The 15451-nt window shown below is 45.4% G+C and overlaps 1 protein-coding gene across 1 annotated transcript in view; it reads left to right on the top strand.

Annotated features, from left to right (window-relative positions):
- SORL1 (sortilin related receptor 1) overlaps positions 1-15451 on the top strand; it is a 669532-nt gene that overhangs the window by 604281 nt on the left and 49800 nt on the right. Inside the window, exon 44 of the mRNA XM_069225024.1 lies at positions 14484-14658. Within this exon, the coding sequence (XP_069081125.1) occupies positions 14484-14658 (175 nt within the window). The remainder of the gene's footprint in view (positions 1-14483; positions 14659-15451) is intronic.

The raw sequence follows: 15451 nt of genomic DNA on the forward strand, positions 1-15451 counted from the left end.
TGCTGAACCATGAACCCAAAGGCTTTAAAGGAGCGGTCCCTACAGCTTTTTGCGACCTGGCGCTCAGCTCCATGTTGCTCCCGGTCGAGAGGAAGGTCGGGGGACTGCTTGCAGAGCCCACACTCTGTCATCCCATTTGAAATCTTCGGGACCTTCGGATAAGCACAAGAAGAAGTCGAAGAAGAGCAGACGTTCTTCGACTTCAATCCGTCAATTGGATGACGCAACACAGGAAAAGGAGTTTCTCTGCTCTATGCCTCCATCCTCGGAGTCTACTTCTGCGTTTTAGGGAGCCGGAGCTACCCCTACCCATCTTGGTGAGTTCTTTGAGGCCATGTGCCTCATTTTGGGCAGTCTGACCCTACTGGAGCTCCTTCTTGCCCCGTGGGGTCGGCAGGGGCCCTGCGAATTCCGTGCTGGCAGCTTGGGCCCTAGCTCCAGAGTGCACCCAGGAATCCGTTTCCCGATCTGTGTCGGTCATGCCATCTCAACCTTTCCCGACAACTCTGCAGATGTTGATGCTCCTGGCGCTGCCCAGGCCAACGGTCACTGTCGATCCCATACTTATTGCGACTCTGACACAGAGCCAGACCGGCGATGCTCGACACGATTCAGACTTTGACAGGGACCTTGATCCCTAAGCTGGATTCTGACTCTAATTTTTATGGGTATGGATAAAGTGAAAGTATGGAGGGGTCGCTGGATCCTTTAGAATACTGGCTTGATGACCCCATGAACTGGGCTCAGGACCCGGGTGAAGCCAGTGGTCTAGACAATTCCCCTGATGCTGGCATGCTTTCTCCCTCTACCGTGGCTATGGAGGAGTGAGCGCTGTATTCAGTGGTGGTGATGAGAGCGCCTGAAGTCCTGGGCCTCGAGCTGCCTTCTGCGGCCGTCAGGACCAACTTCCTGACTGAGGTGCTTCTGCCTGGGACTTCTTCTTTAGAACCCGTCTTGCCCTTCAATGAGGCTCTCAATGATGCCCTGCTGGGTAATTGGCCCCAACCCAGCAGAGGGGCTCCTGTTAATAGGACAATTGCCCTCTGCCATAGACCTACACCCAGTAGTTCTGATCCAACACCCCACTCCTGAGAGCTTGGTTATCCAGGTCTCGAACATCCCAAGGTGCATTCCCTTCCACACACCCGGATAGGGAATCCAAAAGGCTGGATCAGCTTGGGAAGAAAATATTTTCTTCCTCCAGTCTGGCATTGCGGTCTGTGAGCACCGCATGCATTTTGGGCTGTTAGTCACATAATTTATGGGACACAGTTGCGCAGATGCTGACTCAAGTCCTGAAGGAGGCCCGGGCCATTCTCTCTGAAGCTGTTGCTGATGGGAGAGACGCAGCTAAGTTCACAGTACGATTTGGATTGGATACGCATTGACTGTGGCCTTGAGGTGCAACGCTTGGTAGAGGATGTCTGGCTTTTCTTGGGATGTCCAAGCTGCGCTTATGGACATGCCCTTGGATGGCACTATTCTCCTCGGAGACAAAGCGGACTTGGTGCTCGGTCGCTTTATGGAGTCCCGGGCTATATTTTGATCCTTGCAGCTTCCGCTCACCCCCTTTGAGTGCCATGCCAACCTCACACTGCCTGTGGCATAAGTAAGTCACCCCTCTAGCAGACCTTACAGCCCTAAGGCAGGGTGCACTATACCACAGGTGAAGGCATAGGCAAAGCAAAACCTTAGACATTGTAAGTGCACGGTAGCCATAAGAGTATATGGTCTGGGAGTTTGTCAAACACGAACTCCACAGTTCCATAATGGCTACACTGAAGACTGGGAAGTTTGGTATCAAACTTCTCAGCACAATAAATGCACACTGATGCCAGTGTACAATTTATTGTAAAATACACTCAGAGGGCATCTTAGAGATGCCTCCTGAAAACATACCCGACTTCCAGTGTAGGCTGACTAGTTTCTGCCAGTCTGCCACACACCAGACATGTTGCTGGCCACATGGGGAGAGTGCCTTTGTCACTCTGTGGCCAGGAACAAAGCCTGTACTGGGTGGAGGTGCTTCTCACCACCCCCCTGCAGGAACTGTAACACCTGGCGGTGAGCCTCCATGGCTCACCCCTTTTGTTAGAGCGCCCCAGGGCATCCCAGGTAGTAGAGATGCCCGCCCCTCCGGCCACTGCCCCTGCTTTTGGTGACAAGGCTGGAGGAGATAATGAGGAAAACAAGGAGGAGTCACCCACCAGTCAGGTCAGCCCCTAAGGTGTCCTGAGGTGATGTGACCCTTACTTTTAGAAATCCTCCATCTTGTGGATGGAGGATTCCCCCAATAGGATTAGGGATGTTCCCCCCTCCACACAGGGAGGAGGCACAAAGAGGGTGTAGCCACCCTCAAGGACAGTAACCATTGGCTACTGCCCTCCCAGACCTAAACACACCCCTAAATTCAGTATTTAGGGGCACCCCAGAACCTAGGAAACCAGATTCCTGCAACCTTAATAAGAAGGACTGCTGACCTGAAGCCCTGCAGTGAAGACGGAGATGACAACTGCTTTGGCCCCCAGCCCTACTGGCCTGTCTCCCAACTTCTAAGAAAACTGCAACAGCGACGCATCCAACAGGGACCAGCGACCTCTGAAGCCTCAGAGGACTGCCCTGCAACCAAAGACCAAGAAACTACAGTGAACAGCGGCCCTGTTCAACAATCTGCAACTTTCTTGAAACAAAGAAGCAACTTTAAAGACTTCACGTTTCCCGCCTGAAGCGTGAGACTTTCCACTCTGCACCAGACGCCCCCGGCTCGACCAGCGGAAAATCAACACCTCAGGGACGACTCCCCGGCGACTGCGAGCCCGTGAGTAACCAGAGATGACCCCACCTGCCCGAGGAAATCCAGAGGCTACCCCTGACCGCAACCGCCTGTAAAAAGGGACCCGATGCCTGGAACCAACACTGCACCCGCAGCCCTCAGGACCTGAAGGAACCGATCTCCAGTTCAGGAGCGACCCTCTGCCTAGCCGAGGTGGTGGCTACCCCGAGGAGCACCCCCTGTGCCTGCCTGCATTGTTGAAGAGACCCCCGGGTCTCCCCATTGCTTTCTATACAAAACCCAATGCCTGTTTGCACTTTGCACCCGGCCGCCCCTGTGCCGCTGAGGGTGTACTTTCTGTGCCTGCTTGTGTCCCCCCCGGTGCCCTACAAAACCCCAATGGTCTGCCCCCGAGGACGCAGGTACTTACCTGCTGGCAGACTGGAACCGGGGCACCCCTGTTCTCCATTGAAGCCTATGTGTTTTGGGCACCTCTTTGACCTCTGCACTTGACTGGCCCTGAGCTGCTGGTGTGGTAACTTTGGGGTTGCCTTGAACCCCCAACGGTGAGCTACCTTGGACCCAACTTTGAACCCTGTAAGTGTTTTACTTACCTGTGAACTTAACCTCTACTTACCTCCCCCAGGAGCTGTTGATGTTTGCAGTGTCAGCTTTTAAAATAGCTTATTGCCATTTTTGCCAAAACTGTACATGATATTGTGATTATTCAAAGTTCCTAAAGTACCTAAGTGAAATACCTTTCATTTAAAGTATTATTTGTAAATTTTGAACCTGTGGTTCTTAAAATAAACTAAGAAAATATATTTTTCTATATAAAAACCTATTGGCCTGGAGTAAGTCTTTGAGTGTGTGTTCCTCATTTATTGCCTGTGTGTGTACAACAAGTGCTTAACACTACCCTCTGATAAGCCTACTGCTCGACCACACTACTACAAAATAGAGCATTAGAATTATCTCTTTTTGCCACTATCTTACCTCTAAAGGGAACCCTTGGACTCTGTGCACACTATTTCTTACTTTGAAATATTATATACAGAGCCAACTTCCTACATCCTCCATCCATGCTACCATCATGTGATCGGATGGCGGAGGATCACCTGGCACTTCTCTGTGAGGAGGTTTACGGCTCACTTGGCCAAGGGAGCCATTGAGAGTACCTGTGCCAGAAGTAGGTCATGGTTGTTAATCCTCTACTTTCTGGAGCCCAGAAAGGACAAGGGCCTAAGTCCTATCCTAGACCTCTGGTCCCTCAATCTTCCTCGAAAAGGAGAAGTTCAAAATGCTCACTCTGGCTCAGGTCCCATCTTCCCAGGAGACTGGATGGTAGCGTTGGACTTGCAGGACGCATACTTCCATATTCCTGTCCTGCCTGCCCACAGACGCGACTTGTGGTTCACGGTAGGCCATGAGCATTTTCAGTTTACCGTGCTCCCCTTTGACCTTACCAGCACCCCTCAAGTGTTCACCAAATGATGGAGGTGGTCGCAGCTAATCTGTGCAGATCTGGGGTTTCAGCCTTCCCCTACCTCGATGACTGACTGTTGAAGGCAGGCTCACCCCACCCAGGCTATTGTCTCCCACCTTCAGAATAAGGTGGACTTCCTGCATTCTCTGGGGTTCACTATAAAGGTGCAGAAGTCACACCTGACTCCCCTTACATGGGAGCTGTTCTGGACATAGTGCAGTTTTGTGCCTATTCTTTCGAGCGGCGAGTCCAGGATTTTCAGACTAGGATACTGATGTTTCTGCCTCTTTCTTGGATTTCGATGAAAAAGACTGTGAGGCTGCTGGGCCTCATGGTCTCCTGCATCCGGTTAGTGAAACATGCCAGATGGCGTATGCAGTCCCTGCATTGGGACCTTAAGTTCCAGTGGGTGCAGCATCAGGGGAATCCCTCTGACATGGTCCAGATCTCGGAGTGAACTGCACAAGATCTGCATTGGTGGATTTTGAACCACAATTGGGTCAGAGGAAGATTGGGTAAGAGGAAGATCCCTCTCCCTTCCCCAACCAGATCTGACAGCAGTGACAGATGCAGCACTCCTGGGATGGGCTGGCCACAGAGGAGAGGAGAGGTGGAGCTCAGGGCAATGAGACTGACATTGAAAGCAATCCTTCCCTCTCTCAAACGGAATGTGGTACAGGTGTTCATGGATAACACCACCTCCATGTGGTACTGCAGCAAGCAGGGGGGCGTGGGGTTGTGGACCCTTTGTCAGGAGGCTTTGTGCCTCTGGACATGGCTGGAACATCAGGGCATATCCCTGCTGGTTCAGCACCTGGCGGGCTTTCTCGAACGCCAGAGCAGACAAACTCAGATGTCAATGTCTGGTTGATCACGAATGGCATCTCCATCGGGAGATGGCACAGGGTCTCTTTCAGCAGTGAGGAGAGCCTTGGTTAGATCTGTTCGCCGCAACATGTTTCATCTCGCACGGAGCTCAGACCTCCTCTACTCCTTTTACCCCCATACCACTTCTGCCCAGAGTTCTCAAGATCAAGAGCGACCACGCCCAAGTAATTTTTGTGACTCCAGATTGGGCACGGAGAGTCTGGTAACCCGATCTATTGAGCATGACCATCGATCCTCCGATCAGACTGCCCTTTCGGGAGGATCTTCTATCATAGCAGCAAGGGAGGGGTCTCTGCCCGAACCTGTCTAGTCTCTTCCTTCTTGCTTGGAGATTGAGCAGAGGCAGTTGACAGCTTTTGACCTTCTGCCCGAAGTCTGTATCGTTATCTTGGCAGCCAGGCATCCCTCCACCAAAAGGTATACGCCTGCCATTGGAACAAATTTGTGGGACGTGTACATACAAGTCTGTTGACCCCGCCTCTCTGCCCCTCTATCAAAGGTCCTTTTGTTCGTTCTTTCTCAAGCCCAGCAGGGCTCTGCTTTAGGCACCCTCAAGGGTTACTTGTCTGCCTTCTCGTCTTTCCTGAGATTACCTGACCAACCCTCTTTGTTTAAATCTCCTATTGTTGGTAGATTCCTGAAGGGTCTTACCCATATGTTTCCTTCTCTGGTCGTAATGCCCCAATGGAATTTAAATTTGGTTCTTACTTTCCTGATGTGTGCTCCTTTCGAGCCACTTCACAACTGTCCACTTCGGCTTCTCACTCTACAGACAGCCTTCCTTGTACCCATCACTTCTGCCCGCAGAGTGAGTGGGCTGCAGGGCTTCCTTCTTACATAAATTGATCACACCCTTTTATGCAGGTCAATCCATCACCTTGCCTACTTTTTATGTATCCCCAAATCCTTCTAAGGAAGAGGAGAGACTCCACCACTTGGACACAAGAAGAGCGTTGGCTTTCATCTTGATTGTACTAGGTGAATGGTGATGGTGGTCAACTCTTTGTGGGTTATGTGGGTGTGAAGAAAGGTCAGGCAGTGCAGAAGAGAACCATCTCCAGATGGGTTGTTCTCTGCTTTAAAATCTGCTATGCATTGGCTAAGAAGCAATCAACGGATGGTTTGCGTGCTCACTCCACGAGAGCAACAGCTGCAACCACTGTATTTGCACACGGAGTTCCAGGCCTAGATATCTGCCAGGCAGCAACGTGGGCATTAGTGCACATGTTCACCAAACATTACTGCCTGAACAGTCAGGGACGAGTACTTTGCCTGTTTGGTCCTGCAGGACCTCCTAGTATGATCTTGGTTTGCAGACCCACCTCAGGGGATGGTATTGCTTGGGTATCTATTCTAAGGTAAGGAATCTGCAACTAGAAGTCTTTGTCAAATGAACAAGTTACTCACCTTCGGTATTACCTTACCCGGTAGAGACATTCTAGTTGCGGATTCCTTACACATTCCCAGTCGTCAAAATGATTTCTGGGGACAGGGATTTCCCTTTCAGGGCTCTAGTTCTGACCCACCAGGGTCAGTGTTCTTCATGCCTCCACGCTTCTGGCGTGGAAAGTCGTGGAAAGAAACTGACGTCAGCCCACCGGGTTGGCGCCTGTTTACGACCCATGATGCCAATGACAGACGTGGAGCCGACCGACGGCACCTAATGGCCAATGGGGTGCTGTTCGAGAAAAATCTCCATATCCACACTGACACCGGGGGGAAATTCTAAGGTAAGGAATCTGCAACTAGACTATGTCTCTACCAGTTAATTTGTTACCGAAGATAAGTAACTTGTTCATCCAGAACTCTGTTTGGAAGTAATGGGAGACTTTGAACTTCAGACTTCAGTCTTTTTGGGGTACTAAATGCTTCTAGTAGTGTTGGTGTGTCATAGCCCGGCGTTAGAAATTGGGTCTCTAGTTGGCAGAGGTATGCACCCTATCCAAGTAGCGACCACAATCCTAGTCAGAGTAATGTCAGATACGCAACCTAAAATAAGCTGTGTAACTTGGCACAGAACAGGGAGGCTTAACTTAGAAGGCAATGTGTTAAGTATTTGTGAAACACACACACAGTAACCACAATAAATACACCACAAAAAGACTCCAAACAGATTTATGAAACGTTTATTTATATGTGTAAATTAAGGCCAAAATGACAAAAACTCCAATCAGTATATCAGGAGTTATTTGATTTAAAAAGACCCATGTCCGAAAGCAATATTAGACTAGAATATCAGGAATCTAACTAATAATTCTGAGTTAGTCTCTGTACGATCCTCGAGATAACAGAAGTGCTTATCTCTGTGATGTCCAGCTAGTAGCGTTACCGAGTGAGAGAGCACCTGTGTGAGCCCCACGCCTTTTGGGAATAGAGCAATGCATTCCAGTAGTGTTTCTATCGCAGAAAAAGTGGGCTTCCATCAAGGGAACCAGGTCTCGAGGTTGAATCATACTGCTGCAAGTCTCCCTGTGCTGAGGGTGGGGCTGGGGGCTGTAGTCCTGATCGCCAACGATATCACCCCTGAGGTTCACGCTGCTGGCCTGATGCGTGCTTAGCATGTTGGTAGAGTGAAAACAGGTGAGAGCGAGCTCTCAGGCTGCCTTCATCCCCAGCGAGGTGGGTACCACGACAGTACGGCATGCTCGGCTCCCGGATTAGTCACTCAGCAACAGAGGTCAGAGCGGAAGTGCCCCGCTCAACCTCTCAGCGGTGTGACACCTAGATGGTGACTTTCTTGGTGACTGGATCTCTGATGTTCTAGAGACCCTCAGTAGAACATTAGGCAAGTCAGCAAGCCCTTGGAGTCACGCTGGGGTGGTTGCTGGGTCTTGGTTTGCAGGGCACAGATCAGCAGGCAGCAGGGCAGCACAACCAGGCACAGTAGCAGTTCCTGGACACAGTCAGTCCTGGCAGAGTGGGACACACAGCAGTCTTTACTCCAGCAGAGTTTCCTTGAGTCCAGAAGTGTACTGAATTTAGGGGGTCAGAGACCCCGTACTTATTGCAAAAATGTTTTTTGATGTGTGGGATGACTTTCTCTGAAGTGCACAGGTAACCCTTTCATCCCAGCTCCAAGGGTGAGCCCTTTCCAACCTCCTCTCCAGAAGACCCACCAGTATGCAGATGAATGCAAATGCAGTTGAATATCCTCTGTTGTGGATTTCTGAAGGGGAATGCACCAGTGTAGCGGCCACCTAGCCCATGCCAGACATGTATTGGAGGTTGGCTTTGGGCACACAGGGCTATGAGGACAGAGAAATGCTCACTTTCTAAAAGTGTCATTTCTAAAATAGTGATGATCAATCTGCCTTTACCATTAAAGTAGATTTATCATTCCCCATTCCAATGATACTGAACATGATGCTCCTCTCTGATCAGGAATTACAGATTTAAAGTATTATAAGGAATTCACAATGCTGGCCTATGTGAGGTGCAGGCCTCAGAGTAATGGAAAACGACTTTGGGGATGTTTCATTACCAGGGCATGTGAAACTAAAAAGTACATGTCCTGCCATTTACTTACATGGCAACCTGCAATATGGGATGCCTAGGGCCTACTTCGGGGGTGACATATGCAAGAAATGGGAAGTTTAAGTTTTAGCAAGAGGTTGAGTGCCAAAATGAGGTGGCAGTGAAACCGCACACACAGGCTCTGCAGTGGCAGATCTTAGATGTGTTTACAGGGCTACTTAAGTGGGTGGCACAATCAGTGCTGCATGCCCACTAGTAGCATTTATTTTACAGGCCCTGGGTATATGGTATACCACTTTACAAGGCACTTACATGTAAATTTTAAATATGCCAATTGTGGATACACCAATGTTAATATATTTAAGGTAGAAGCACATACTAATTAGCACTGGTTAGCAGTGGTGAGGTGTTCAAAGTCCTAAGGCCAGCAAAATGTTACAGCAACAAAACAAGAGGTAAAGACAAAACGACTGGGGAAAAGACCAACCAAAGATGCCAGGTCTAACATCTGGGGCGTTATAGGAATCATAAAACTCATAGACTATATGCAGCCTTTTTTTTTTATTCAGGTATAATATTTACATTTACTTGGCTCTGGCTCCCATGTTTTTGGCAGATGCTTCATACATGCCCTTAACAGAGGTTTTTTTTGTTTTGTTTTTAAATTTTCTTCCTTAGACTTTGTATTCTACCTAAGGATTTTACTGCTCGCTAGGTTCCCTTTTGAATACCTTCAATTCATGATTCAGAAAATATGCCTCCTCACAGTAGTTATTTGGTATGTAATACACCAATGTCCCACCAAGGCCACTTAAAAGGGGAATCTGGATATTATGCTTTTTGGCCACATGCTTCTTTGAAGAGCTTTTCATTCTGTGCATCTTTGAAGGATTGTAATTTGGACAGGCTCATAGGAGAATGGCAAGATAGTCCAAAAACAACTGCTTGAACGCTCACTGCTTCCTTCACATTCTTTAACCTGTATTTTTTAATTCTGATTGGACAATAGCTTTTAGATCTGAAGTTGCACTCTGGTGTCTAGTGGTAAGTCAATTTACTAAGGATTTGTATACAGTACACAATAAGTAAGCACTTTGAATTTAATTATTTGTTAATTTGAGAGCCAGTGAGCACTTTCAGGGCCAGCTGTTAGTTTATTTCATCATAGTTATGACGTCAACTAATTTGTGATATCGGATTGATGCAATCCAGCCCTATTGCCTTTTTAAACCTTTGATTCGGCTGTAGGATTTTTCACTGCAGGACAGTTATATATTGTACGGTTGCTGGTCCTCCATCCAGTTCTTGCTCTGCTTTTCTCCAGCTTTGGTTCCCCCACCTGCCACTTGCTGTTGTACTGCAGTTTGGTGGAGGTAGGGAACTGTCAAGCGCAATGGAGTATGCAGCTGTAAGTCTGCATATGCTCTGTTTCTCCTGCATTGCTAGGAATCTTCCTTCGAAACATACTGACCACATATCATGCTTAAAATATATAGAAAATATGACAATTTATACTGTCAGCAGGTACTCGTCAGAGCCTGTGTTCATTGTGTCCTGAGAATTATTAGTGAGTACTACCCTCGTCAAGTGAGAGCTTTGATTTTTAATCTGCACCTAAACTAAGATGTCCTAAAATTTGACATTTACTAACAGATATCACCCACAACTCAAAGGAACAGCCATGATGCAAGGGTATTTTGAGTCCAAGTATATGTCTGTAAAATTCAGAAAGGAATCCCACAGTCTGTTCTAGTGAAAAAGCTCAGATTCCAAGCCCTCTTAGGGTAGGAATGCTTTGGAACTAGGTCTGGACAAAATTTAAATTACATCTGCATAGTTTGCATAATTTTAGAAATTTCTCGTTAAGCTTGTTGCGTGGCATTTCTGAAATTATGCCACTTTTTTTTGTTCTCTTTTTTTCTTTTTCTTTTTGTCCTCATTCACTTATCCGGCAACATCCGATCATGGAGGCCTCGTCCAAAGGTCCTTTCACATATATTTGACCTCTTCTTAGAGGCTCCTGTCCGGAATGGTTTACTTCTCCGATAAGTGGTGCTTTGGTGGACACCTTCAGAGTGTTTCCCAAAACCAGCCCAGAATGTAATCATGGAACCAACCAGATATTACTTCTCTAACCATCTTCTTAATGGTTCCCAGAACTTATAATCCTTCCTCCCTTCATCCGTTTCCCTTGTATCTAATACATAGTTATATCTAAACAAGTCTTTCCACTCTGACATCGGGGGGATGCGCTTACCATTTCTTGCATATATAAGACAGTAGTTTAGCTCTATTTATATTCACATTCCTAGAATCCAGCTGACAACCAAAGATGACCCATATAGTGCTTTCCTGGCCAATTGATGGTAACATTTTATTAAGTACATCACCAACCTCCTTCCAGAACAGGCTTAGCTGCGGACACTTCCAGATCAGGTGCAAATCATCCGCCAATTCTAGGCCACATTTTTTACAACTAATCGAAGTATCTCGCTTCAGTTTAGAGACTTTCTCTGACGTCCAAAAAGCCCTGTGAATTGAAAACAGATGATTTCTTCTTAAACAAACTGGTTTAACTGTAGAGTACAACAAAGTAACAGAAACTTGCCATAATTCTCTTATCTGTGATCCTGGCAGATAGTGTTTCCAAATTTCTTCTGCCATTCTGAATTCTCCGTCAACAGATTCCAACAGCGTCCAATACCATCTTGTCACTTCTTTCTTGGTCTGCTAGGTATTTTGTTGAAGTAGTTTTTCCACCTCTTCTTTTACACTCTTTAAATACTTGCAAATAAGGAGTTGGTTAAAGTTTGAAAGGTTCCCATCTACCTCCATGTTGAGATCTTCATACGATATTAAACCCTCTTCATTACACAATTGTCCCCATTGCACAAGCCCTGCCTCTTTCAAAGGTAAAGCCAAGGTATCTTTGGTCCATTCTGGAGAGCCCAGTGAATCGCAATGAGGTGCATATTTACTATAGTATGGTAACTTAATGAACCTCCTTACCTCATACCACAATTTTACCTAGTCCTGCATTATTTTGAATCTCACCCTCTTAAAGTACTTAGGATCTCCAAACTTATATAAAAAGCCCACCTGTGTTTCATAGTTAAATTCCATCATGACTTAGAAAATCTGCCCTAATTCTGAGGTCCCTGATTCGTACAATGCCCCTTTCATATTTTTAATAAAAAAGCCTAATAGGCATAATATTGAAGTTCAGGTAGCGATAATCCCCCTTTCTCCTTCCTCCTTCCTCCTTCTCAATTTCTTCCACGATATGCGTACTCCCTTACAAGTCCATACAAAACTACTAATTTCACCTTGTAGCTTACCCAGCCATTCCTTATTATACTTTAAAGGGACCGCATTAAGAATAAATAATAACTTTGGCAATATCATCATCTTAACGAGATTTACTCTCCCCAAAATAGTAAGAGGAAGATTGATCCAGGACTTAATTAACTTAAAAGAATCCTTAATAATTCTCATAAAATTACTTTCTGCTATCTTTTCCATATCTTTAACTATCGTAATTCCCAAATATTTCAACTCCTTCTTAATGGGTATACCCTCTTTTTCCAAATTAAATGCCATTACTTCAGTTTTTTCCTTATTGACTGCAAATTCCCCAAAATTTGTTGTCAATTCTTCCAAGGCTGTTAGGGTTTGCTTCAAGTTTGTTGTGTACATCATCAGGTCATCTGCGTGTAAAGCGACCTTCCTACTCCAACTCCCGCATCTAAACGGGAACAATTTAATTCTCCTTTCTAATCTTACAGGCCAGGGGTTCTATATATAGATTAAATAGTAGTAGTGGGATAATGGGGAAATTATGCCACATTGTGAAATTATGCGCATTTTGCAGCAAAAGTTTACGGCAAGCATGCAGAAATAATGCGAACGACCAGAATGCAAGGGTATGTTGCTTCTGCATTTTACCTCAAAATGCGTCCTTGTTTCAAATATTGACGCAAGAATGCATTTATCTGTAAAATAAAGCACTAAATGACTGATCTGCATTTTGCGTAAATCCGCATGTTTTGCGTAAATACAAGTTTTCGCATTTTGCACACCATTATTACCATTGTACAAGATCATGGAAAAAGTGTTGTCATCATCTTTTGAGCAAAGCGCATTTGCAATTCTGGCCTGAGGTAAGATGAATGTCTTGAGGCACATTAAGTGATATATTTTTTTTCGATGGGCCAGTGCTTCAGGTGCTCCCAAAAACCACCTCTGATCACTATAGAATCAAGTAACGAGTGCAACATAAGATCGGTATAGGTCGAACTATTGCTCGAGAGAAACCAGGGACACTGTCAAGATACTGCCTCGTCCAGATAAAGCTCAAAAGTCTCGGAGCTATCATATCCTTGCTGTTTCTCAACAAGAGGGTTTGAATCAGGCATTTTCGGTTATGACTCTTGTTCCTACTTGCAGGAGGAAATGTTCCTGCAGATTTCAGGTGAGCAAGGGCTCCATGTTAAGGTGTACCCCAGCGGAGTTGCTGAAACATTCCGCGCTGTCATTAAGGGCCACGTTATGCCATCTCTCTCAAATGCCAAAAACATGTTACTTTTAGAAACAGCTATTGTTTGTGGAGGGACGTCCTTCTCTGTTTCTTGAAAGAGAGCAAGATACCCTGATCCATCTGGACTTCAAAAGCATAGTTGACATTAATCTTATTCTTTCATGTATACAGTACAGTAGTTTTCAGTAGTGTGAAATGTTTGTTGCAGGTAGAGTTCATTTTTTGCTAATAGTACGCTGAAACTTTAGTTTAGTCTGTGTTGTGCTTAGTTTTTTTCGCTTCCCTATCCTCTCACTATCTGCCTTCCTGGCTTCCTGTTAAATTTGTAAAGCTTCGGACTGCCTTGTCATGCTGGAGACAGGGTACAGATCAGCTGAATTCTGAATTTGTGGTCATATCAAGCCCAGGGTTTTCTCCATTATCCCTATCGGGTAAATACAACTGAATGTCAGACGTGTTGCCCTGCTCTTTATGAAGGTGCGCAGGTCAGGCTTCCTGCTGTTATCCTTTCTGTTTCACAATTATATAATAATGCATTGCCCTTTTAGGGCACGTTTGTCTTCTTGAATTAAGTTTTTCCATTCAGTGCTACTGTTCCCACTGTCCACGAAGCTCTGCTGTCTATCTAGTCCTGTTCCGCTGTGGTTAACCTATACCGTTGTGCCCAGTGCCAAAATCAGGACAGCAAGTTCAAAATAGAGCTGTGCTATGCCTTTTTCCTATGGCCTGTGTGCTTCGTTATCCAGCCTTGAAATCTGCATTTCTGCAATACATCGTACCAGACACAATGGCTTGTCTTGAAGGCAACATGTCCTTTATTTAGAAGTTTGAATTTGCAGCACGTTTTCATGTTGATAATTGGGGCTATTACTTCTATTTCCAGTTCTTTGGACCAGCCAAGTAACTATTTCTGACAAGTCGTAATGCTTTCAAGATTTTTTAGAAGCTGATACTGTCTGATTGGATCTTGAATCTATCATTTTTTGAGGCAACCCCAGGAGCAAACTCGAAAGAGCTTAATTTCTAGAACGTCGTATTTGCACTCCAGCTCCTGAACACATTGATTTCGTAACCATTTGATGTTATTTCATTTTTCTGGACTTCAATGAGGCTTGTTTTCAGTATACAGAAGACCATTCCACAAGCAATTAATGTTTTGACTCTACTAGCCTTCCAATTTTAGGTCTAATTTGTTTGTAAGTTAATTTGCAGTCTTGTTGATGTTTTACAACAGTTCCAGGCGTTTTTCATGCTGTGCAATGATTGCTAAATTGTTTGAATGAAAAGAATGCCTATTAACTCAGTACGGTTTTAAATGATTTCAGATCTACATTCTTACAGTTAAAGATTTGATAAGAAAGACTGATAAAAATTTCAAGGTGAGCACGCAGAATGGTACTGTGGAATACACCATTGGAAAGCTTGAACCTGGCGGAAAATATAGTGTAACAGTCCAACTAAAGAACATGAGCAAGGAATCCACTATAAAGATCACCACAGGTAAGGGTAAAATTGGACAGTCAAATTTCATATTTGATCAGGACGTCTTTTTTTTCACCCTGGAAAATACAACGCTTTGATTCCTTTTGGTTTTACCGGAAGGACTAAATATATGAAGCTAAAATTGAGCAGAGATAAAGAGTAGGGCAATGCACAGACATCAAAGGATAAAAAGGACAGAGAAATAGGCCGCACTCCAACTATTACTTTGAAGGAACCAATTGAATTCAAAATGAATAACTGCATGACTTGGTGGCATATTCATGATGCAAAGACAACACAAACACAAAAAATAGCGGGTGAAATGCTTGAAGCACTCTCAAACACTTGCAGGTGCTATAGGTCACATTCCAGTCTAGATTTTAGCTAGTCTGTTACATATTTTTGACATGTCACTCCTGATAATGCTAAATCCACACAACCAATGAAAAAAACAGAAAGTTTGTGTGAGGGTAAGAGAAGGAACAATTGGACCGGGTTTGCTTTTCCCAAACTAAGCACAGTTTCAGCAGAGGGTTTGTTAATCTTATGGATGGAGAGTTCAGTTATTCAGGTACACCCTTCCTGATTGGCTGTTGGGGCATGTTCAAATACAGTGAGAAAACCCAACTATCTTTTTGTTGCGCAATCCTCAGAAATACCACCAGGGCAGGTACCCCTTACCTTTTGATGGCAAGTCATGGCATAAGTGCCTTGTGTAGGAAGCTGGCTCTTTATAGGATATATAAAAATGAGATATATCATGCAACAAGTCCAGGGGTTCCCTTACTAGTGAATAGGGGCTTGCTCTAGC

Source organism: Pleurodeles waltl, chromosome 3_1 (genome assembly GCF_031143425.1).
Source record: "Pleurodeles waltl isolate 20211129_DDA chromosome 3_1, aPleWal1.hap1.20221129, whole genome shotgun sequence".
NCBI lineage: Eukaryota > Metazoa > Chordata > Amphibia > Caudata > Salamandridae > Pleurodeles > Pleurodeles waltl.